Source organism: Sinocyclocheilus grahami, unplaced genomic scaffold (genome assembly GCF_001515645.1).
Source record: "Sinocyclocheilus grahami isolate Dianchi unplaced genomic scaffold, SAMN03320097.WGS_v1.1 scaffold40.1, whole genome shotgun sequence".
Lineage (NCBI taxonomy): Eukaryota > Metazoa > Chordata > Actinopteri > Cypriniformes > Cyprinidae > Sinocyclocheilus > Sinocyclocheilus grahami.
In genome coordinates, this window is record NW_015505219.1 from 1,077,317 (window position 1) to 1,103,490 (window position 26,174).

Below are 26,174 nucleotides of genomic sequence, written 5' to 3' on the forward strand. Positions count from 1 at the left end.
TTTTTTGAGTAGTTTCTGTATTTCTTGTCTGTCAGAGCCACACGCATGTTGATTCTGGTGCAGTTTCTTTCAAAACCGAAGTGCATTCAAGTCAAATGCATGTAAATTCACCTGAAGTGCATTACTCAAGCCATAGTCCACGTGCATGATGCCTCACGTCTGCAGACACTGAAATGTGACGCTTTCTTGCCGTTTTAAGGTTTGTCATTCAATGGTCTGTGCAGGCCTTTTCCTTTAAACTGTGGCACAGTTTGCAGACATAATAAAAAAAATTTGGAATATAATAAATTAATAAATAAATAAAAAATCATAATTTTTTTGTTACTGTCTGTGTGCTCAGTAAAGTGATTTATACAGCAAGTTGAAAAGTAAGATGGGGTGGGAAGTGTGAAAAAAAGAAACCCTTTGATGTTTTGAAGCTGATGAACAAACAGGAAAAAAGAAGAGGAAACTGGTTAGGTATTAAACGCAGGCTGTATGTCTCTCTGCCCACAGAAACTCCAGTGAAGGCTGATGATGGTTTCATTTCTCATATCACTGTGAAAAAAAAAGAAGTTAGTCTTTTTGTTTTGCAATGCTGCTGTGTACTTCACTCTTCCTGTCTGTGTGCATGCCTGTGTTTGTACTGAACCTGGAACATTGTGCTCCTTTTTGTTTTTGTAATCCACCATTTGTAACATTCAGTTTTTATATTCTAGTTTGTAAATTATTTTATCACATTATATGATCATTTTATAAGTTAGGTGTACTACATCATCTGCTCCAGAGCCACTGTTAACGGTGAATATTCAGGGAAGCAGGGCTGGTCTTCCTTTCATTTTTTGAGTAGTTTCTGTATTTCTTGTCTGTCAGAGCCACACGCATGTTGATTCTGGTGCAGTTTCTTTCAAAACCGAAGTGCATTCAAGTCAAATGCATGTAAATTCACCTGAAGTGCATTACTCAAGCCATAGTCCACGTGCATGATGCCTCACGTCTGCAGACACTGAAATGTGACGCTTTCTTGCCGTTTTAAGGTTTGTCATTCAATGGACTGTGCAGGCCTTTTCCTTTAAACTGTGGCACAGTTTGCAGACATAATAAAAAAAATTTGGAATATAATAAATTAATAAATAAATAAAAAATCATAATTTTTTTGTTACTGTCTGTGTGCTCAGTAAAGTGATTTATACAGCAAGTTGAAAAGTAAGATGGGGTGGGAAGTGTGAAAAAAAGAAACCCTTTGAATTTTTGAAGCTGATGAACAAACAGGAAAAAAGAAGAGGAAACTGGTTAGGTATTAAACGCAGGCTGTATGTCTCTCTGCCCACAGAAACTCCAGTGAAGGCTGATGATGGTTTCATTTCTCATATCACTGTGAAAAAAAAAAGTTAGTCTTTTTGTTTTGCAATGCTGCTGTGTACTTCACACTAAAATCAACTCAACATCACCAAAGTTAAACCTATGCATTTGCAGTTTATGCCTTCAAAGTGCCTCGAAGCTATTTTTACTTCCTCCCTGAATCAGCCTGCTCTGATTGCGTTTCAGAAACAGGAACTGTGATGTGTCATGTGATACTTCCTGGCCTTAATTTTGTTCAGAATATTCCATTTGTTTGCCATTCGTTTTTTTTTTTTATTGGTGTAAAGCCTCATTATTGTTTTTATATATGACATACTGATCCAATTTTTGCCTTACTGTGTGTTCAATGGTGATGTACTGTAGATATATTCATCTTAAACTGAAGATCTCTATATCCAGGCTGAGATTTATACATATTATGTACCGTTTATTGTAAACAATAAACTATTAGTGTGTAACTTGTCAATTTATGGCTTTGTCTGAATGTGCATGTTTCCACAAATCTATGTTTAGTATTTAATGCCGTTTGAATATGAATGATAATGTGAAATGACACTACTCAAAATCAGCAAATTGTGTTCCAGCATAAGCGAAAATGAGGATATCTCTTTATTTGAAAAGGTTACTTTATTAAAACCCCTACAAAAATAGACAACACCGGCAATGACTCTGACTAACACAAGCAGGGAGTCTTAAAACAGAGACAGACCCGATTAATAACAGATAGCAATATTAATGAAGAAAATTATGTCCCATGAATTATTTACATTTTCCATTATTTATGAAACATGAATAGCTGAGGACAGAACATGCCCAAAACTATATTTATAAAAATACAATAAAGGTTCAGGGCCTCAGTGTACCAAAAAAAGATTAAAGGTCATTCAATAAGCATAATCAGCATGGTAATATAACCATTTGGGAATCACATTCTTCTGTGTATATTACAGTATATATGTTGCTCTCCTCTCCACCCCCACCTACACACACACACGTCTTACTCTTAAATGAGGAAGAGGTGGAGTCACCACACACCAGGTTCAAGTTAAATCTACAGTCTGCAGAATGCAATTACGTACTGTAGCTTTAAGAGTTTCCTGCAAGTGTCCTATAGGTTTACACAGTAAATTCAGGACAAATGCTTTGCTTATTTCTCATTATAGATGCAATAAATTTGTCATTCTTATTGGTATACATATACATGACTGGCCATTCTGCTTGTTTTTTCCCCCCTCTTTCTCTCTCTAAATTCTTCCAGGCTCATGCATTTTGATTTCTGGCGAGTCCAGGCTCATATTGAAGTCAGGTGGTTGATTGGCTGTCAGTGTTTTTAATGTTTATTTTGTTAAAAAAATTATTCTGAAATTGATTCTAATGATATTGTTTTGTGTCATTATCTTTGTAGTTGTGGTGTGGACATTGACAGCCAATCAGAATCCACCCAGCTTTACAGAGCTTGAGTATTTAATGTGGACGACAATATAACTGCAGCAAGTGCTTATAATAAAGAAAACATTGTCATCTATTGGTGTGGATGCTTTATTGTTATGGTCATTGTACTTGGTGTGAACAGGCCTTTATAGTCAGTGAAGGAAGGAGCGACTCTAAATGTTGAGATAACTGAGGAAAGGCCCACTCAAACCAAGTACGATAGCTATACCAACACACGATAATGCTCGGTTTATTATAAGCACAGGCAGCAGTTTTGTCTTCTGCAACTGCTTAAGCTCCTTAAAGCCAGATTCTGTCAATTTCTGTCAATGTCATCAGCTGGAAATGGGACGATGATTATAAAGTAATTGTAGTTATTGTCCTTGGTGTGAACAGGCCTTAAGGGACCATTTATGTGCAGACATACAGGGGCGGAGTCACAAATATCATTTTCTGTTTTGGCTGAATTTGATATGTAACAAGCCCGTGTTTTACATATCAGCATTGATGTACATAATTATAGAACATTTTGAATACACACCAAAAGCTCTTTTAAACGTGTTATTGACGTTTATCGACACTTTAAATGGTTCTCCAAGAGGTCAAAAAAACAAATTCATAACATTGAGATGAACATGTCTCACAGTGTTGAATGTTTAATGATCTGTGAGCATTTCCTAATGATGAATTACCCTCCACCACAGAAAAGACATGAAAAAGATTCTCTACATGAGCACGAATGCTAGCAAATGTTATTCACTATTTTCACTTAATATGCAAGTAGAAAAAAATATTTCTGTATTTCTGCTATAGTACGTTTTAATACGCATAATCAATAACCTGTCAAATGTTTCCTGTAGAGAACTATGACTAACTGGACAGTTTGTAGAGCCGTGTGCTTTTGTGCTGCCTGTCATCTAGCTATGAAACCCTCCACCAGTTCATATGATTATGTTTCAAGACCTATTCAGACAGTTTTGATACAGGTTAGAGGACTGGGATTTAAGGTTGAGATACCAAGCAACATTTTATCCTAAAATCAATCACATATTATTCCTGATAGCCCATCGTCAGCGCTTAGTCATCATTACTGGACCTCACAGAACACAAAAGACTTCAGTTTTATAGCAGGAAACATTTACTGAGAGGTTTCATTCTCAGGTTCACAGAGAAAATATGAGGCAGAATAATGTTTCAGGAAAGAAAGGATGACTCGGCCAATTCTGTGGTGCATTCTGGGAGATCTGTGCTCTGTGAAACTAAATACTGTGGAATAGTGATAAGTATTGAAGGGGGGGGGGGGGGCAGCGAGTTTAAAAATGATTTGGGGATAAAATGTTGCTTGAAGAGTTCAGGATTTCAGGATAAGGAGTGAGAAGTGGGTCTTTAGGGGCACCGAACCTGCGGCTTTTATTCGCCCCAACCCACCAATCAAAAAATACACTAATTTACATAAGAGTGCTTAGCCGTGTCTGCATAAAAACACACCACCAGTCTGTGGTCCACACATGCTTTCTTACATTCTTCCGCTTTTCATCTCTCTGTCACTTTCTAAACCATGTTCATAGCGTCTTCGGTGAGGAAGGAGTGAATGTACGCAAAGGAAGGCCGTAGTTTACAGTCTCTGCTCCAGCAGCTAAGCATCAGCTCATACAAACCCTGTGGGCACACAGCCGGGCGAGACAGGTACACCTGATCAAGAGAGAGAGAGAGAGACTATGCTTATTTTTTTCTTATGAGGGTTAATAATGTTAGCAAGCACACACACCTGTCTGCCCTGGTCTCTGAAAAACTCCCCAGCGTTGTCAATGACTTGTTCATCGGTCATGTGACTGTACGGCTGCTCCTGACACACACTCAGCATCTCCCACAGCGTCACGCCAAACGCCCACACGTCACTCGCCGTAGTGAACTTGCCCTACACACACACACAAAAATTGACCGACATTCAGGGAACCAGTATTATGCACATTATGAGCTAATACATTTGTATATGGATATGACATGTTGCTGATGTAATTTTATTATATACAGTGGGGTCCAAATATTTGGCTGAGATACAACTATTTGAAAAATCTGGAATCTGAGGGTGCAAAAAAATCTAAATATTGAGAAAATATAGAGAAAATCACTTTTAAAGTTGTCCAAATGAAGTTCTTAGCAATGCATATTACTGATAAAAAAATAATTTTAAATATATTTACAGTAGGAAATTTATAAAATATCTTCATGGAACATGATCTTTACTTAATATCCTAATGATTTTTGGCATAAAAGAAAAATCAATAATTTTGACCCATACAATGTATTTTTGGCTATTGCTACAAATATACCCCAGCAACTTAAGACTGGTTTTGTGCTCCAGGCCCAGGGTCACATATAAAAGAAAAATCAATAATTTTGACCCATACAATGTATTTTTTGGCGATTGCTACAAATATACCCAAGTGACTTACGACTGGTTTTGTGCTCCAGGCCCAGGGTCACATATTTTAGGTCAGAAATATAATTCTGATAAATATAAATTAAGTAATTAAATATATCTTAATTGTGGTAATGCAAATTGATTTATTAAAAAAATTGAAATTTTATTTATTAAAAAATATGTATTTTTTAATAATGGCATATTTTTTTATTGTAAGACAATCTTCAATACTCAATCTGATCATAAATATTAATAAACAAATATAAATTAATGGATTAAATATATCTTCATTATGGTAATGCAGAAAAGATTAAACATGTTCTCTAGTGGTCCCGGACTTTTTGAACCCCATTATATATACACTGTATTTTTATTTATTAATAAATAAAAAAGATACATAAAATGTTATAATATTATATTTCCTTTTTATAAGATAATACATAATAATAAATATTAATTAGTAAATATAGATTAATCACTAGTGGTCACAGACTTTTGGACTCCATTATAAAGATTGTATTTTTTATTTATATACAAAACATTTTATATAAGATTTCTTTATTAAAAGATATCAAAAGTCAAGTCTGATAATAAATATTATTTAATAAATATAAATGAATTAAACATATCATCATTATAGTAACACGGAGGAGATAACAATAAATAAAAAAAGTTGTCACTAATATTCCTGTATGTTTTCATTTATTTATTATAGAAAAAAGTTGGTGTTCTCACCATGAGGATGCACTCCCATGCCATCCAGCGAATAGGCAGCACAGCTCGTCCCTGTATCCTGTAGTAATCGCCAGCATAGAGGTTCCTGCTCATGCCAAAATCAGCTATCTTTATCTGCCGCTCTCCGCCGCGGTCCTCCCCCTCACCCCTCTCTCCACCCACCAGGCAGTTCCGCGTGGCCAGGTCTCGGTGCACAAAGTTCAGAGACGACAAGAACTTCATTCCTGATGCGATCTGACTCGCCATGGAGATCAAAGCTGGGTAGCTGAGACAGAAAGAGACATTTAACCTCCCACACTATGAGAAATGCATTTCTATTAGATTCTATCATTACTTGATATTGTCGTTGTACTGTTCTGTGTGTTTGTGCACCTGATGGTTGGTGTATTATGTGAAGGGCCGGTCTTGTCCAGCAACACTCGATGGGAGAGGTACTGATTGAGGTCTCCGCTCTCCATGTACTCTGTGACCATACACAATGGGTCGCTGCTTACACACACACCCAGCAGGCAGATTATGTTCGGATCCTTCAGGCGAGATAAGATCTTCACCTCCTTCAGAAAATCATTCCTGTTGAAAGAAGAGCATGAAAAGAATGAGTAACAAGAGAAGGGGAAAGGACAGAACATTAAGATATGAAGTGGATGAAGAATTTGAGTTTACTACACTTTTATAAAATACACAACAACAGTTACTGTTTTTCAGCTCAAGAACTAATCCAACCATATCTGAAAATTTGGCACAAAACATATGCACAATAAAATAATACACCCACATATGTCCTTTTACACCCAAAGTACAAACTAATATATAGTTGTTGTTTTTTTTTTACACAATATAACTTTTTAATTACTCAAAATGCCAGTTCATTGAGGTATTCAAGCTTTTTTTTCAGAAACTTAAAACATTTGCAATTTTTTCAAAACTCTCTGACAATGGTTCTAAGGTAAAATTGCATTAAAAAAATTTTAATTAATAAACATTATAATAAACATTTTAGAAAACATTACATTTATAAAACTATAATCTATATCCATCCATCCCTCCATCTAACTATCTACAGTATCTATCTATCTATTTATTTACCTACCTACCTATCTACACACATTTATTTTATCATTTGGAAAATAATGATCAAGTGTATTTTATTATATATTTTTTTTTTACAATTCAATACTAATAGTTTACCTGGCATTTTTAGAGGCATCTGGCCTTAAAATCTTCACAGCCACCAGCAGAGGGCGCCCTTTCCTGACATTAAATGGGAACTCAAGGTTTTCAAGGTCCTGGGGGTCTTCAATCTCACACAGATGAACCTAACAAGGAAACGTACAATATATAGCCTGCTACAAAGGGAACAATATTATTTAAATAGTCTGCTTTTGGACACACAATAAGGTTTTTGAATAAAGAATTTCATGAAGCTAAGAGAGGTGTGGGAATGTTTAATGTTTATGTAATCCAAAGTTGTACCTCTCCAAATTGTCCTTCTCCCAGCTTTTCTTTGAATAGAAGTCGTTCCCGTGGCAACTCGGGCAGTGGTGGACAATCAGTGGGTGTGGCTGAGAGGGCGGGAACTGCATATGTATTGTTACCACTAACGCCTTGCAGACTAATGATGTCAGCTTCCGCATAATGAGGAACACTGCCCCCGCCTCCTGATGCTTCTCCATAATGAGCCCCTGACAGGCCAGGGGGCGGAGCTCCAGGGTAAGGAGGCGGTCCCTCCTGAATGGGTAGGCCTTTATCAACCATATCAACAGCACATGCTATGAGGGAAAAAAAAAGGTACAAACGAAAAACTTATAATAGAGAGCCATATTACATAATAATAATAATAATAATAATGAGCAATTATGAACTGCACACATGCACTTAAACACTCACATACACAGGAGAGGACACATTATGTACATGCATACTGTGATATGATTGGCTGTCAGAAGACACTAACATACTCCCATGGGCTCAAATGGTACCTCATCCCGGACAAAACAAAATACTACCATTTTGGAGTGTTTTGGCCCTGTAGACTTAAAACAAACTTTTACTCTCAATAATTTATTTAGTCTGGGGTCAGTAAGATTTTTTTTTAAAAGAAATGAATACTTTTTGTTCAGCAAGGACAAATATCTGATCAAAAGTGACAGCAAAAACTTTTACACTGTTACTAAAGATTTCTATATCAAACAGATGCTATTCTTTTGAACTTTGTATTCAAATGATCTGGTTTCCACAAGTATATTCAGCAGCACAATTTTTTCAGCGTTGTCGATATCGATAAGAAATGCAGCTTGAGAATCAAATCAGCATTTTAGAACGATTTCTGAAGGATCATGTGACACTGAATTCAGCTTTGACATGACAGAAATAAATTACATTACATATAATGTAGTAAATAGTTATTTTAAATTGAAATAATGTTGCACAATATTTAGGGATGTAACTATTAACCACGCGCTGGTTGAAAATCGATTTAAATATGTGACGATTCAAATCGGTTGAGATGCTAAACAAATCGCGATTCATTTAGGTGTAGGAGTCTATATGAATGTATGTCTGAGGGGAACTTACTTACGTCTTTCGATGGTATTTTTTCTTTTCCTCTTGCCTCTGTATAATGCATATTAAAATTCATAAGTGCAGGCTGTGCAGCGCTGCTTTGTTTACAGCGGGAACCAAGGAAACGCTTTAAGCGCCACCTGCTGGCAGAGAGTGAATCTGCGTCTCATTCAGCTCGTCTGCTGTTTCGGTTTCATGCAGATATTTTTTATGCATAGTTTCACAAAACTGAAGTCAAACCATTCTGTTTTTGCTTCAAATTTCGAAATTATACAATCCAGTTTAGTTTAAAAACTGCTCATGTTGCATGTATGCAGCATCTTTGTTTGGATCATGATTAAAATGCATTGGTTGCCTCTAATTTTAAAAGGAAAGAGCACAGACAAAGCCTTAGTTTGTTTATATGAAGATATTTATTTTATTTGGGGCTTATTTTAAAATTTCAATTTTAGCAAACGCTTTTATCCAAAGCGACTAACAAATGAGGACAACAGAAGCAATCAAAACCAACAAAAGAGCAATAATTTACAAGTGCTATATTAGTATATTATTATAGTGTTATATTTCAATTTCACAAAGAAACGTACAGTGTTTTGTCCAAGCAATAATAAAAGGACACATTTCATTTATAATTTGTCTTAAATCTCATTTTGTTTTAAAAAATTGTGAATCGAATCGTGAGTTGAGTGAAACGTTACATCCCTAACAATATTTCTTTTTTTACTGTATTTTTTCTATATATTTTTCTTTTTTGATAAAAAAAATAGAAGTAAATGATTTTTGATTGCTAAAGCTTTTACAGCTAGAATATATATATATATATATTTTAAATAGACTTACTTAATATTTTCCTAATTGTTAATAATAATTTTTTTATACAATTACAGTTTTATTAGAAATTAGACCAAAATGAATTTGTCATTTTTTCTTTGCACATCACCTTAAGCATAAACTCCACTAACTCTATTGTCTCCATGGTAAACAAGTACATTAAATCTCAATAAACTTTATAATTTACAAAAATGTTAATTTTTGTAAATTTTTAAAGGCAAATCATTAAATCACTGAACAATTCATGTTTATTTCACTCTGTTAGATCATCTTAGTTTTAAACGTACAAATTCATGATGGATTTTCATATTGTAATTTGACAATTAGGTCTGGGACAAGGGTAAACCACCACAAGCTTCAAAGACAATTTTAAATGTCCTTCATATAACGAAAGATACAATTTTAAATATTTTAGTTTGAATAAATTCAACCCCAGAGACATAAAAGTCCCAGAACCACACTTAAAGAAACACACATTTATGAATGTTTAATATCCTCTATGCTGTTCTGGGGGCCATTACATCACTCTAACTGTTACCTTTAGGAGTTCAGGGGACTTTAACTGCTCCCTGGGGAGGACACCACCCCTTGCCCCTTTTTTTAGGGCAAAATGAACCCATCTCTCTTACCCTGGGACAGGTTTTGGGGCTTTTCTTGCTGGCTGTGGCAGTTTGTCAGCCTGTTGGGGCCGTGTGTCAGGTCAGACAGGAGGAGATGATATGCTGGGTTGTTTAACAGCAGTGCTAGGAGGACACACACAAATCCCACGGACATACAAGTCCACGAAGGGTACGACAGTGTGAGCAGACACCACATGACAAAAACGACACAAAACGGCACAACCACAACCAAACCACAGCACAACCGTGTCACAACACGAGACGACACAACAACAAAACACAAACAACAGGGCCGTTAATGGGTGACAGAGCAAACCAGTTACATGTGAGATGCACGAACAAAGCAGGCAGTGTTATCATTGATAATGACGCAGGCTGTTAATCATCTGTTCATTGGTCAGTCTGTTCTGGGGCATTCGTTTATGTTAATTAATATATGAAAACAATCACACAGTGATACAAAAATTTGCCTAAGTATTTGTCACGAAAGCAACTATGGCAGGAAAAACAGGAACATTTGATTACAAGTGGAGTGCGAGTGAAATAAAATCTCCCTCCCTCCTCTCTCTGTCAGATAGGACAGTGGGGCCCTTTGTGTCTGGGTAGTGGATTGTCCTAAAGTACTTTTTCTGATGTCGTTTTGGCAGTGCTGTTCATTCTCCCTGATGACCCGGGTTCCTGTGCACTTACTGAGTGAGGTATATGAATGCTGAGTGTGTGTGTGTGTGTCACCTGTGCTGTCACGCTGCTCTCGCGGCCGCAGTACAGTGCTGGGCTCCTGGTATTCTCCCTCACGGTCCCGGTCGTCGGGGAAGGTGTGTATGCGCTGGTAGCGGCTGGAGTATGTGTGCGTGTTAGTGTTATTGATCACCACGTTGTCCAATGGAACCGAAAGATGAACCCGCAGCTCGTCGCTGGAGAGGCTGCCTTGAGCCTGGATATGCAGAGACAAAAAGAGCCATGAAATCAAATTTGGAGTTTTGTGGCGTTTCGTCCATGTCTATTAACTATCTGTATGCTAGTGTACTCCTACAATGCTTTAACAGATAAATGCACATAAAATGCAGTTTTCTATTATGAGAAAATAAATCAAACTGATAGATATTCTGCTTTTATACAAAGGTCTAAAAAAATATTAAATTTTACATTTAATTTATACTTTAGACACATTATTGCCAGTTACTTTGTCTATTTTTGCTTCACCAATAAAAAGTTCCAGACAAAGTCAAAGCAGAATCAACCATTGCGTGTCTCAGAATGAATCAGGATGAACCTGAATATTTTTATTCGAATATGTTTACTGAATAATTCAATGCCTCACTCAAAGACTTACTTGATTTGTTGATGAATTAATCATTGTTTTTGAATAAATCACCTAAAAGAATGATTCAATGACTTACTATTAAAGACATTTACCAATTTTTTCCCCCTACATGAATAAGTGCTTTTGAACGAACCAGTTGAACAAATCATTGCTACTTGAATAAGTGCTTATGAACAAATCAGTTGAGTTAATAGACAGTCACTTGTCACCAAGCGCGAACACAGTCAAGTGGAATGATACAAACACTGAAAAGTCCCAGTGCTTTTGAACTGTATAAGAACATAGTAATGAAAAACACCTTGCCAAGTAACTTCTTCCAGTATTGCCTCCAAAGTATGACAGCTATGATAGCCAATAGGAGCAGGATAATTCCAACCAGGCAACCAATCAGGATGGCCGTGTTGCTGCTGTCATCTTTGGCCACAGGTAACCCCGCCCTTAGTGTGACAGCAGGGAACTCTGTTAATACGAAACACAACAGTTTCAAGATTACATGTGTATGTTAGTGTAATGCTAGTCTGAAATTACAAATGATTACAAACACCATAAATGAGGCATTTAAAGACCTACAGAGTGTTTAGAGAGTAAAACCAAAGCTTATCTGTCCATTACAGCCACCTTCTAATCTCAGTGCTGGGTGAGGCAGTAATAAGTAAACGCATTCATGGTCATTGACACACATTCTGTGATTTGATTTGCTTTCTTATACACTCTGTGTGTGTGTGTGTGTGTGTGTGTGTGTGTGTGTGTCTGTGTTCTTATGTCAGTAAATTTAGAAGGCAGCTGTTTTTTTGGGGGACTGTAATAAGCTTTGACAGGAGTAAATGAGCTGTGAGAGTGGGCCCGGTCCTAAAGCTAAGAGAACTGAAGTTAATTCAAAGAGGGACAAGAGCAAGGACAGCTGGAGAGATTTCACAAAGATCCTTTATGAGTTTGGCTATATGAAACACTAACTCAAAACAATAGTGCATTGTTAAAATCAAGGGAAAAAAACATCAGAATCATGCAAAAAAAATTCTCTCCTGGCTTCAAGATGGACACACATGCACACGCACGCACAACAACCAACCACATTCTCAAGGCATTTTATGCGAGGGCAGGGTTTTCAAATGCAAAGAAGTTTAGAGGGGAGCATCATAAAAGGCCTCTGTACTGGTAAACATGCCATAAAAATCTAAGACGTAAGAACAAGTATGGGAGACAGTACTCTTTTCTTCCCCTTGTCCTTCTCTCTCTCTTTCTCTCTCTCTCTCACCTGTTGGTATGCTGCTGGGCAGCAGTGAAGTAATGGTCATGAGGTGGTCTGGGAAAATGAGGGTGTCAGAAGAGGGAGAATTAGAGAGATAGGGGTGGGTGACATGGGAGTGCTGAAAGGTGAGGGAGGGCAGACTGCCGTTTCAGTTTGTAAAGATGCATTTTCTCAATTATTCTCCCAATAAACCTCATAAATTTGGTTGGAAATCAAGAACTGGTTTCAGTAAAACAAAAAAAACAAACATTGAATTAACAATTAAAATATTATTTATTTAATTTTAGTAGTATTCTTAGTCCAGAGTACTGTTGTAATAAAGAGTCTTGTTGTTATAAAGGGTACTTTTAGATATTTTTTTGTGGTATTGCTTTTGCATTCTAATTTTACCACATATTTCGAACCATTTTGGGGTGGGCTACATCCTTAAAAATAATACAAGAATCATTAAGGAACCAAAATCATTAAACTATTTGCGATTCCATTCCAATACTAACAATCAGCACTAATGCAAACATGACTGGGCAGTGCATTGCATACACACTAATAATGCGGAGGGGTTGACATGCGTCTGACTCACCGGTGGGGCTGATGGTTCCGTTCGCTGGGCTGGGGGTGTGAGAAGTAGCATTGAGAGGACGAGTGCTAGAGGAAGGCAGAGGAGGGAGGAAGGATCCATCCTCAAAAGGCACTGGAGACAAGACAGAGAAAGAAAGAATTAGATAAGCAGGCTTTATCTCAGATCTCATCTACAAACCCATCAAGTACGAGTCTCAAAGTGAACGCGGCACAAAGACTCACTTTTTCTCTAAATTCTTGTTGTCTGGTGTAAGTATCCATTCAAGTCACACTACTATGATCTACTAATAATTTGACATTGATCAACCAATCAGAACCCAAAGTCAGAGGAGTCATGTAGTTGACAGTGTTTTGTTGCTTAGGGCGGTAACTTGAGCTATATTTCATTTAAGACATTTAATTTAAGAAGCCCATAAGGATTAGTGCAATACATTCAGAAAGAAGTCAAGAATTCCTTTTGAACGATGTGGGAATATTTGCTTTGCGGTAAAGGATCATACTATTCATTCCTTTCCTGCAAGAAAAAAAAACTTCTTAAACCAGTCTAAGCTGTTTTTGTTGGTCTCAGCTGGATTTGGGGCACTTTTCGTAAGCTCGTAACACTGGAAGACCAGCTTGCCAACTAGCTAAACCAGCATACACCAGCTTGACAAGATTGGGAGACCAACTAAACCAGTTTAAACCACAACATTAGGCTGAATTAAGATGTTTTTACACAACTCTCTAAAAAAATTATCCGATAGGTCAATCGCAGCTCACCTTGGGTCAATTGTTTTATGTAATGACCGCCAAACTGTACTGTATAATAGAACAATTTCCTACAAAGCTGAGCAAAGCACTCTGTCATCCCACTTAACAAAACAACTCAAAACAAACAGCCATGCAATATGTCTGATACATAATAAATTGCTACTATATACTTGAAAGTGGCTGCAGAACTGTAATGGCAATGAACCAGTGCACTTTGCTGTGAGAGGTCAGGTGTTTGTGTGTTCATACTCGAATAGAAGCTTATCTCGCTGATGAGGAGCCAGCGGTCACTGAAAGAAAAACGGCAGCGGAGAATTTGCGCTGGTCGTCCTCCGAGTGGCAGTGAGATGGTGCGGGATGACGGGTCGTGTAGGTCAGACAGTGGCACTTGAAGACTGAGCGCAGGCTCTGCCCACGGGCTCAGCAGACTGGCCTTAAACTCACACACCACTTCGTTGAACACACGCACATGCTGAGTGTGTCTGTGATTACTGTGCACCTGAAACACAGACATTTAAAAACAACAATCTGCAATCAGACACTACAAGACTGCTGGGAACAAAAACAAGGAGCAGTGGAAACAATGGGCATCAGGGAGAAATAAACAGAAGTTATTACTCCACAAATGAAGAAAAAGGAAAGGTACAGGGAGCAAATGAAAGGTGGAAGGCTAGAACATATATAATGTGACAGGTTAGACATTAATGGTGCTGTTAGGTCAATGTGTAACTGCGCACATGTGTGCAAATGCTCACTGATACATAAAACAAAACAAACTGCTACAACAGCGGTGGAGGTTAACACGTAGCCAAAGCTATCATGTTGACACCTCATAAGTCTCTTTCTCTCTCTCACGCACACACACACACACACACACACACACACACACACACACACACCTTGGTGGGAAATGATTTTGTTAACAAAATAAAGACTGTTCGAGTAAGTTTTAGAAGAAAATACTATTTCAGTCTTTCTACTTAAAAATCTCACATTTATTTTAATGTGTTACTTGCTTCTATTATTTGTGAAATTTATTAGCAAATTCAGAGTGAGAACTGTTTTAAAGTAAATCCTACACTGATTTATTCTCAATGTGTGGCAAACTTTGCACTGGAGTTCCTGAAGCAATGGGGGGTTGATTTGTACAGGAAATGTGCCGGTGAGACTGGCGGTATTCTGAAACGGCAGGAATACAGCCGGAAATACTCTAAACAAAGGTCTGAGTAAGTGAGCAGAGGGAGGCAACATAAATCATCCTGCAAAGGCACGCGAATAAGTGCTTGTTGTTATGGAAAATGTTTTAGTAGGATCACTGGTCCTTTTTCTTAGTATCTTTTGGGAATCTGTTGCAAGACTTGCAGGAAGCAAACATTAGAGGAAGTGTTTAAAACACTGAGAAGATGGCGTTTGTGAATTGTGTTAAGTCAGAGAGAAATAAGAGAGAATGCCCTCTCGAGACCAGAAAAAGCCAGAAGTGGTACAAACAAATCTGCATTCCTGGTCAGAAAGACCCTTAAAAAAATGACAATGCACACACACACAAACTTACATACACGCAAATAACAAACAACAGAAATAATTATGGCACCACAAATTGGATAACAAAACACTCGGATGCCTCTCAGAATCACACACGACCAAAAATGCAAAGCCACAGGTAGAAAGACGAGCAAAAACAAATCAAATGTTCATTAAAGGGTTGAAGGATAATGACAGACTCCTGAGCAGATTTACTGGGCAGATTTACTGAGGCAGAACTTCATTGCTGTCCTACTAACTGACTGAGATGAATTCTGGGATAACTTTTGCTGTCTTGCATAGTTGAAAGTTCAGGTTGATGAGGAACATGTCGTTCCAAACCTGTATGACTTTTTTTTTTTAATCTGCAGAACACAAAAGAAGATGTTTATGTCAAAGGAATTTAATGTTATTTTGGACCCCAATGACTTTCAATGTATGAACAAAAACAGTTATTTTGTGTTCAGCAGAAGAAAGAAAGAAAGAGATGAAGACAGACATATGGCAAGAAATCTGTAGACATGCCCATAACAACAAAAGACAATACTTTATTGAACCTTTTCTGATAAGAAGTGTGCACTGCAAACGCGAGCATTTTTGACGATCGTTTCTGTCCAGTCTGCTCGTTTTATCGCGTCTAACCACAGCTGTCGTCGTTTTTTTTGTCTGGCAATGGCAGCAGATATGCGATCAAATTTCTAATTTGAGGCTGTATTAAGTCGTTTCTGGCACCCAACATCACAACAAGATGATATTTTAAGCTCCTTATGTAGCCGAATCTGTGCTGGTTTGAATGGGCCGCCTCCAGTTTCCCCTTTGTTTTGCTGCCTCCAGCTAGCGTGACGTCGGCTGACCCTAGTTACCTGTGGTTGGCCTGGCCGTGCATCACTCAGAACACAACAGGCCAATCAAAAGAGAGGCTCATGAATATTAATTAGACAGGCCAAAATCAACCTGTTGGTTTTTGGTACTTATACCGTAAATATATATTCTAACGGACATTAAAACCTAAAATAAAACTCCAGAAAGGTGTACAATATTTGACCTTTAAATGTTCAAACATATTTTGGGTTGCTCGCACACATACTGACCTGCATGGTGTGAAAGACCCGTGTTTTCTCGAAGTGAAACTCAATGTCAACAGTGGGCTGGCCCAAGGTTTCCCGATTCCAGCCCACGTAATCATATCCCGGCCACACTCTCAGCTCTTTACTCTCCATGAAATCATTCCCACCTAAAACACCATCACACAACTGGCCCAATCCTCCGAACATCACCCTACGAAGAAAACAGAGACATTACAGCAGTGAAGTCATTAGGTATGCACACACACATACACACAGATGCATGTACTCACATACATGATGGAATTTCCCATGCATACCCACATCTGGCTAGTGTCAAACTAGTTCTCCTCCATTAAAACACATCTGGGAATGTTTCTACACAATATTCGTCAACCCCACTTGACAGATACACATACATACATGAGAAAGGGCTCTGGACTTTAACATACATCACAGAAAATGAAGTCTGACAGGAGCAGGTGAGATTTGAGAAGTTTACCTCAGCAAGTTCTCAACTGCTTGTTTCTGACACACAGCATGAAGCTAGGGTTGCAAACTGAGAAATGTTTAATTTTTTTCTGGTATTTTTTTCCAATATATGATTCAAATGTTTTGTTCCATCATCGGTTCTAGAAATTGCATTCTTCTACAATTCTAAAATACTTTGCAAGTCTGATTCCAAACGGACTCTGAGCCAGTTCTTTTTATCGAATCAAAAACATACAAGCAAACAGTGTAGTCTAACCACCTTCTAAATGAATGACTCTCATGAGTCAGTATTTTAAGTGAATCAAACACATCCAGCTTACAACCTAAAAACAATTTTTGCAGTATGTTTCTCAAATTAAATAATTTTTTATTTGTTTGTTTTTTTCTTTGTTATGCAATTCTTTGTTTATTTATGCCAGTGTTCATGTATTTGTCACGAATCATTGATTTCGGCCAATTTTAATGCAGGGAGCATGAAATTCCATTCTTAAAAAAAGAAAAAAAAACAAAGTTGCGTGTGTGTGTTCATACATTACCCTGCCTCTTTACTGCCATCATAGATGGAGTCATTAAGGCGGACAGGACTGCCTGATAGGTCCATCACATGACCCACAGGAGCGGTGTACGCCTTTAGCCCGTCTAACAGAGAAAAAGCACATCACTCAAAGGTAAACATCATTCCACTGCAAAATGTGCCTGATGTGAATGTAATGGAGTTGTGTGTGTGTGTGTGTGTGTGTGTGTGATCAGAATGATGGATTGCTTGTCATGTGTTGGACTCACCCTTCCAAACACAACCGTACAGTTCAACTCTTAGACACACGCTCATCACACGGTCTGCCAGCGGGTAGAAGCGCACCATGCGAGCTATGATGGGTGGACCCAGGTCCTTCAGGACCACGTCATATGTGTTCTCATTCCCTGACACCACCTGAGCCAAAAACAGCACAGAAGAACTGTAAAATACCCCAAAAAAATCCATGTTCTGCTAACAAAACAGTTTAAAGTTCATACGAGGGATACAAACCTCCTGTCCCCAGCGGTCCTTCCACGTTATCCAGTGTCGTCCGTCACGAGAGTATCGCAGCCGGTAGCTACGTGCAAACTCCCGCCCGAGCCCATCTGCGTGGCGACCCTGTGTGCCCACCAGAGACAGGAAATGAAGCTTGCGCAGATCCACCTGCAGGTACTCGGAGCTGCTGGGGAACACCGGACCAGCTGGACACCATGCCCCGTCCCCCTCTCCAGTACTCAACCTAGGACAGGACACAAACATAAGCATTATGTTCATGCTCAACTATATTGATCTAATATACATATATATACATTAAAAAAAATTATATATATATATATGCACACACACACACACACAAACACATATACATATCTATATACACAAAACATTTAGGGATGTAACAAATTAAAAAAAAAAAGTACAAATACTTTAAATTTAGTCTACTACTGGCTAATTTTTTGATACTGTGACTTTTTAAATTTTATTTTATTACATTATTATAAATTTTTTATTATTCTTTTTTACTATATTACAAAAATAATTCTTTTTAAATTATTCTTTGTTTTTAATAATTTAAAATGTATATTTTTTAATGAGAATTTGGTGGTACAATGAATTATCCTGAACATAAAAATCTCAAACAATCTCAAACAAATCAAACAACACAGAACAAAGCAAAATACAACAACACACAACAAACCAAAAGAAACAAAAGAAACAAGCAAAAGAAAAAACAAAACAAAAATAAATCACACAATTTGTAATTTCCTGGCAAAAAACAACAACAACTGCAGGCTAATGAGGTGATATGTGAGAGGTGAAGTCTGTGTGTAAACACCATTACCTGGTTTTGCTTTCTCACATGCCTCTAACACATACACACAACCATCTGTTTTAACCAACATTTAGGCCATTTCCTCTTTTAAACTTCCTAACACACTTTCTTCACTCACAAACAAGTAATAGCCTTAGCTGTCGGCTGGCTCAGCATCAGTACTAAATGTTCCTCACTCATAGAAGAAAGAACAACACTGAATGTCCCTGCATTCACCCACTGATATCACACAGGTGACGAGAGACTGATGACAGACAGTGGAGACCACAAACACTCAAACGAAAAGAGAAATGCACCTGAAACAAGATATTCCAGTGAGGTGTGGGTACCGTCACCTCACTGAGAGCTCATTGTGACACAGCCGAGATCAAGAAACTGAGAGCAATGAATGGTAAAAATACTTCTAGAACCAAGGTCGGTTCTGCACTGTTGTACTTAAACCTTGGTTGAACCTTACTGTAAAGTGTTACCATACACTTTTTATACCATTTTTGTACACAATAAATAGTATACATTACATTCGTTATACAGACATCTTTGCACATTGTTTGAAGGACACCAATGTGCCAGCTGTGGAATACATGTTCAACAGATTATCAAAATAGCTGTTAGTTGCAGCTCCTCTTCATTTGGTCTTTCTCTCACAATATCTCTTGGTATTCAGCATATTGTCACACAGCTTTTCTTCTGAGAGATCACGTGTGAGAACCTTCCCTAACATACAAACATCACACACACACCCCTAAAGCACTGTATCCCCACCATCAATCCCATCTTCAGCACCTCTCAGCACCCCATCATTCCTCGTAACCTCCACCCTCTTCTTCTTTATTCCCCTTCTCTGTTTAAGGCTATTTGCACCTCTCCCTCGCTCCATTTTTCCTGTAAGCTCCTCTCCCCTCGGTGCGAAATCCCCCTGCTGTCTTAAACAGAATGTGGACTTAATAACAACCACATGGTCTGTGTGTTGCCAAAAGACAGAAACACCCCTCGAACACACACACACACGCTTCTATTTGTTTCAGGGTGGGATAGTGATGATAACCTCAAAGCTTATTAGTAAGGTGTCGTTTTGTGTCTGCTTTTGTGTTTGGTGTGTGTGTGTGTGTGTGTGTTACATCTGCTACCGTATGTGGTATTGGCCTGTATTCAGCAGCATGCGAGTCTAGTCCAGACAGACAGTGCTGTAATGTCATTACCTAATGCTCTATATCAGGATACGCTCCATTACCGACATCTCATGTATCCTAATCAAGTCCCCTCATGAGCCTCACAGAGCCCACAAACACAAACAACCAACCACAAATCACAAACACGAAATGAGAGTGAGAATATTGTATTAAGCATGCAACAAGAAAGCAGTGTGTGAATTGAAAGCATGTGCTCTACGCTTACCTGCCATGTTTGGCCTCGGTTGAGTCGGACCAGGCGCTGGATGCGGTGATGTCAGAGTCGGGTATGGTGCCGTCCTCCATCCCCAGAGCGTAGCGACACTTGACTGTGTGTTACAAAGGAAACACTTCAGACAGGCTCTGAGAACAAAACTAACAAAAATGAAACATACACATCATGAAGAATCAGGATGGTAGAAAAAAACACTTATTCTGAGAAAAAAAAGGCAATTCAATATATTATTAAATACTACAACAGTGTATAATACTAAAATAACATTATGACACATGCATGTTTACCCTTACTTTTTTAATCTAAATGATTACGTATCATAGACTTACTCTAAACTAAATAAAAGGCAATCAATCAATCAATGAAATCCATCAAAAAAAAAAATCATGTCAGAGCTGTCCATTTAGAAGATAACTCTGAAAGAAGTTTCTTAAGGGTCCACCAGAAATTTAGGAGAAAACTGATTTTTTTATTATTTTTATTTTGCATAAATTTTTTTAAGTTAAATGTAAACAAAATATATTACTTAAACATAGCATTTTTTATGATTATGTCTGACATGTAGTCCCATAATCTCCTTACATGACATTATATAGTTGCCACTATATGCTACAAAAGGGGTTCTGTCATGTTTCAGGGTCCCTGGCATTAAAATGTTTGAAAATTCCTGTTCATAGATTAAAATACTTAAATAAAAAAAGAATTTTGTAATTGTAGTTCTTTTTTAAGAAAAGAAAACTTAATTATAGGCTTTTGTTTAATACTTGTATGAATGACGGTGTTGATATTTATGATAAAATTATTATTCATTATTTATTGAAATAAAATTAAACCTTGAGGACATCACTGAAGCAAGGTTTTATCAGTCTTAGCTGAATTCTTGGAACATTTCTGTGCTTAAAAAACAGGTAAATGAAGTCCAACACATGGCACAATGTCAAACTCTCACAAAAATCCCAATGCAATTCTGCATTGTTGGAATTGCTTCGGCAATGCCTTACAGATGTAGTGCAGGGAGCAGAAAAAATGAAGTAAAGAGATGAAATGAGGACAGTAGAGAGAAATTCTGGCACAAACACAGCGTTGAAATAATGTCAGTCGTGCCTGTGTGTCAGTCCAGAGGGTGTGCCTGTCTGTGTGTGTTGAAGAGGGGGGTGATGGGTTGGGGGGTCAGTTGCTGTAAAGTGAGTCATGAGATAAGAATGCAAAGGCTGGAAAACAAACCCTGCCCAACCAGCAAGACCCCCACCCACCCACACACAGATAGAGAGTCACACTGTGGACAGGTGCCTATTTCATTACATCATCACTCTGCTGCCAATAAAATGCTTTCTCTCTCCATGACTCCTAATCTGTCTATCTCACACATCTCCAGCTAATACAGAGCAGATGAGAGCTGCGCTTTACAGCCATTCTGGATTGTAAGCAGATGTCTTCTAGTTTCAACAACGAACGGTCTCAGTGACACGAATGCAGTCATTTTTTTGCTTCTGATCTATATGCACCTCAGTGTTTCCCCTGCCATTATTTTAGGGGGGCGAAATGAATGTTTTATGCCTTAAAACAAAATGTAAATACACATCACAGAATTTCTGAGCAAAAAAATCATAAGGCTATTGTAAGAATAAATGAAATTTGTTTTATGCTTTCAAATTAGACATGCTAAAACAGAATTTGGTTACAATAAAACATAAGGTTGGACAAATAAAACATTTCATAGGGCCCTAAACGTAATATTTGTTAAACTTTTAATAAATTGATGTTAAATTGTTTAAGTTTCATGATTTTAAATTAATTAGACATGCTTTTTGATTAATAAAATGTAATTTAACCATTAAAAAGGAGTTCAGAAAAAACGGAATCCCCCCCCCAAATCAACTGTTGCAGAGGGTGGGTTTGTGGAAAATAAAATTTTCCACAAAAAAACTGAATTCAAAAGAATACAAAAGGGTCAGTAAATTTAAACCAAAAGTGACAGTAAAGACATTTATTATGTTACAAAATAATAATAATAATTCCAAATAAATGCTTTGAAATTTCTATTCATCAAATAACCCTGAAAACAAAACATATCACCGGAGAGTTATAAAAATATTAAGCAGAACTATTTCAAACTTTGATAATAATCAGAAATGTTTCTTGAGCAGCAACTCGGCATATTAGAATGATTTCTGAAGGATCATGAGACACTGAAGACTGGAATAATGCAGAAAGTTCAGCTTTACCATCAAATGAATAAATTCAATTTTAAAATATATTAATCCAGAAAAGAGTTCATTTAAATGTATATTTCACAATATTACTGCTTTCTCTGTATTTTGATCAAATAAATGCAGCTGACCCCAAGCTTTTGAATGGGAATGTATAAGTTTAATAAAATTAGAATTTCACATAATTTTGGATTTATATAAATGCAACGTGTCTCTATTTAATATAATTTATATTTTAGTATAGAGATCATCATTTCTTGGGGTCCTTGGTACTATAAAGTTTAAAAACTCCTGCACTGAACAATTAAGCTACTTTTTGCACTTAGTATTTATATACAGTGGGTACGGAAAGTATTCAGGCCCCCTTAAATTTTTCACTCTTTGTTATATTGCAGCCATTTGCTAAAATCATTTAGCAAAGGGTCTGAATATTTAGGACCATGTGATATTTCAGTTTTTTTTTTTTAATAAATCTGCAAAAATGTCAACAATTCTGTGTTTTTCTGTCAATATGGGGTGCTGTGTGTACATTAATGAGGAAAAAAAATTAACTTAAATGATTTTAGCAAATGGCTGCAATATAACAAAGAGTGAAAAATGTAAGGGGGTCTGAATACTTTCCGTACCCACTGTATATACACTGAATCTGCTGCAATTATTTAAATTTGGTCACTAGCCTCTTCATGTGCGCGTTCTCCAAAACAGAGGTGGCATATTATATGAGAATTTTGCCATGTATTCCAAGACTAAAATCTGTTTTACCTCAGTTATAACGGCACATAAATGTACTTAGTGTGCGCAAGAAACTACTCTATCAGTATCAGTTAATTTTTTTGTGAATTCCCCCCACTATCTCCCTTTGCCTGTCCCCTCCTTTTCCCTCTCAGTCACTGGCAAGCTATCCATGCAGACGTTCCAGCTTATTACATGATTAACTATCAGTAACTGTCATGGAGAAAAACACTGCAGCCCATACACATGGATCATAAGCCATCATTCAGAGACTGGGACTGAATATAATGACTTCTAATGACCACAGAAACATTTCACAGGCATTAAAAACACATTAGAAACCCCAACAAACACAAAAGAAGGGGAAAAAAATAAAAGTGGACTGGAAGAGTTTAAAGACAGAAGAGAAGACTGATTAAAGTAAATCTGACTTTAGGACTTTGGGAGGAACCACACATCATCAGGGTCGGACCACAAAGCCACAATTAAATAAACTGAGAAAGGGTGTTTCTCACACTAGCTGTGATGTATGACAGGAGCAGCACACGATCAGAACACCTGACATTCTTACCAGTGTCAAAATGCCAATCCACGTCCTGGGCCGCTGTCCAGGAAACGAGGAGGACAGTGAGGAGGGCAGGCAACAACGGCAGCATCTGTGTTACCATAGCAACAGTGACACCAGGTTACCTGTCCAGAGTTGAACTATCTTCTACAGACATACCTGAGGAAGAATGAGAGAGAACGATTCAATTAAATTTCCACATATCGTACTAAGGATGCACAAAACATTGGTACTGCATCGGTTATAGGCCGTTATTACAGTTTTAAAAATATTTTGGTAATCGTTTTTAGTTTTCATTTCCCTTATTTTTACACTTAGATGACTTTTGCCATCATCAAACGTTCACTTAAGAGTTAATCTTTAAAAAACGAAAACATTTATATCACTGGTAAATGTAATCTTTTAATAACACCGTTAAACATTGGTTTTCATATTGAACACTATAATTTTGTGATGCCCAAATTCATTTGTAGCATTTAAAATCCCATTCATGCTGGATTTCCACATTTCATAGTGGAAATGTGCTGTCGTGACTATTATAATTTTATCCATTCAATTTTGGGGTGAAATATGATCTCAGTTATGATGTCATAGCATGTGATGAGGGGAATCTCCACCTTTCTACAACTAATGAAGTCAGTTGGACAGAATAGATATAAACACTTGAGATCACTTTATTTACACTGGTGGTCCATCAAGCTTAGAAATTCTCCCAAAATCAACATACTGCCATTCCAACAGCCACATACATCAAAACACATTAGAAAATTAAGTTACACAGCATGCCATTTTTTCCATTAACACCAAACCTTTGTCTCTGTGAATATGGGATTTGTGTTTGTTTGCACATTAGGCTTCTTTTTTTAAAGCTGACAAATCCAATATAGGAGAAAGAAGAGAGGGAATGGGATTGGCTGGATTCATTTTCTGTATGTGCACCACATGTCAACATACATTACATACACATTACTAGGGTTGCAAAGGGGTGGAAAATTTCCGGAAACTTTCCATGGGAACTTCGTCTGGGGAATTTTGGAAATATTCCAAGTTTGAAACTTACCAGGAATTTATGAGAATGTACGGGACGTGTAAACTCTGCTGATCACGGATTGGCCGGAGAGAATCGTCACTGAACTTGCGACACAAACACAAAAGAACCGCTAGATTTAAATCAGCACAGCCAGCAAAGGATCGAACGCAACTGTTTTGAACGAACGCACCTTTTTTAACAACCAAAAAGTGGCTGTTTCGCTGTCTGTTGAGGAAGTACAGACGTTCCTCTCGTTTTTAGCAGAGGAGCGGATCCAGCAAGAGCTTGATGGGGCAACGCGGAATGAAAAGTTTTTCAGGAGTTGCGGCAGTAGAGGCGGCGCAACTATAACGGCATGTGAATAATCCCACCCACTCTAAAGCGGTACTGAACTGCAGTGGAAACGCAAACGGAGCCGAGCCGTTCCGTGCCGTACTGTACTGAGCCGTGCCAAGCCGAGTCATACCACGCAGTGGAAAAGCGCTAGGTGACTACAGGGGATTGTGTGGGGGAGGGTCATTTTTAGACTTTTGTTTTATTATTATCTCACCAAAATGTTGTCAGTTTATTTGTTTTTATTGCCTAATTTATTTGCACAGTATATTACACACAGCACAAGGAAGTTTTAAACATAATTTTTTGTAATATTCATGTAATTTAATTTAATTGGAACTATTTTCATTGGTGAAATCAAACAAAACAGTCAATTGTGTCTAAAAATTTAAGTAACTTCATATACTTTACTACTTGTTTGTTGAACTAAAATCAATGTAACATTTGCAATCGTGAAAATATTCAGCAAAATAGATCCCTTGTCATGGTATGTTACTTGACTATATCATGCTATAAATAAACTAAACATTTTTAATTTTTACCTCAGTATGTTTGTGGTTGGACCTGGCGAATGCCTATGGGTCCATACCGCACAAGCTAGTCGAGCTCGCTCTACACCTCCATCGGCAAGTACAATTCTCAAGCCATTTTTCAGTAAACTTGCATGAACCCATTTAAAGTAGTTCGGAGGCTGGTCAGCGAGCTGGTGTTCGACTGTATTCTGTAACCGCAATTCTCTCTGATGACGCGGTAACTACAGCGGGGGGGGAAAAGTACTCTTGATGGACACTCACTGGGTCTGGCAGACTGGAGAAATTTTTGTGGTAATGTGACCAAAAATATTTAAGACCTACTGAATCTGAATTTAAGACATTTTATGACTTTTTAAGGCCTTATTTTAGGAAAACTTTATTTAAGACATTTTAAAGGGGTCATATGATGCGATTTCAAGTTTTCCTTTCTCTTTGGAGTGTTACAAGCTGATTGTGCATAGATAAGATCCCTGAAGTTGCAAAACTAAAGTCTCAAAACCAAAGAGATATTCTTTATCAAAGTTAAGACTCTGCCACACCCCCCTAAAACGGCTCGTTCTAACACGCCCCCACATATCTACCTCACTATGTGG

General features: G+C 37.5%; 1 protein-coding gene across 3 annotated transcripts in view; it reads right to left on the minus strand.

Annotated features, from left to right (window-relative positions):
- Positions 1-1,489: 1,489 nt before the first annotated feature.
- The window catches only part of LOC107582051 (epithelial discoidin domain-containing receptor 1-like), a 47,885-nt gene continuing 23,200 nt past the window's right edge, over positions 1,490-26,174 (minus strand). The window contains exons 2-19 of one of the 3 annotated variants that reach the window (XM_016267759.1): positions 23,692-23,844; positions 20,170-20,272; positions 17,952-18,180; positions 17,708-17,855; positions 17,461-17,563; positions 16,460-16,646; positions 14,097-14,346; positions 13,099-13,209; positions 12,525-12,572; positions 11,568-11,728; positions 10,678-10,879; positions 9,955-10,068; positions 7,406-7,701; positions 7,121-7,248; positions 6,305-6,502; positions 5,933-6,197; positions 4,541-4,690; positions 1,490-4,464 (exon numbers count right to left, since the gene is read on the minus strand). In XM_016267759.1, the coding sequence (XP_016123245.1) occupies positions 4,324-4,464; positions 4,541-4,690; positions 5,933-6,197; positions 6,305-6,502; positions 7,121-7,248; positions 7,406-7,701; positions 9,955-10,068; positions 10,678-10,879; positions 11,568-11,728; positions 12,525-12,572; positions 13,099-13,209; positions 14,097-14,346; positions 16,460-16,646; positions 17,461-17,563; positions 17,708-17,855; positions 17,952-18,180; positions 20,170-20,272; positions 23,692-23,788 (2,931 nt within the window). In that variant the 5' untranslated portion in view covers positions 23,789-23,844 and the 3' untranslated portion in view covers positions 1,490-4,323. The remainder of the gene's footprint in view (positions 4,465-4,540; positions 4,691-5,932; positions 6,198-6,304; positions 6,503-7,120; positions 7,249-7,405; positions 7,702-9,954; positions 10,069-10,677; positions 10,880-11,567; positions 11,729-12,524; positions 12,573-13,098; positions 13,210-14,096; positions 14,347-16,459; positions 16,647-17,460; positions 17,564-17,707; positions 17,856-17,951; positions 18,181-20,169; positions 20,273-23,691; positions 23,845-26,174) is intronic. The other 2 variants (XM_016267760.1, XM_016267761.1) reach the window with 2 other exon arrangements.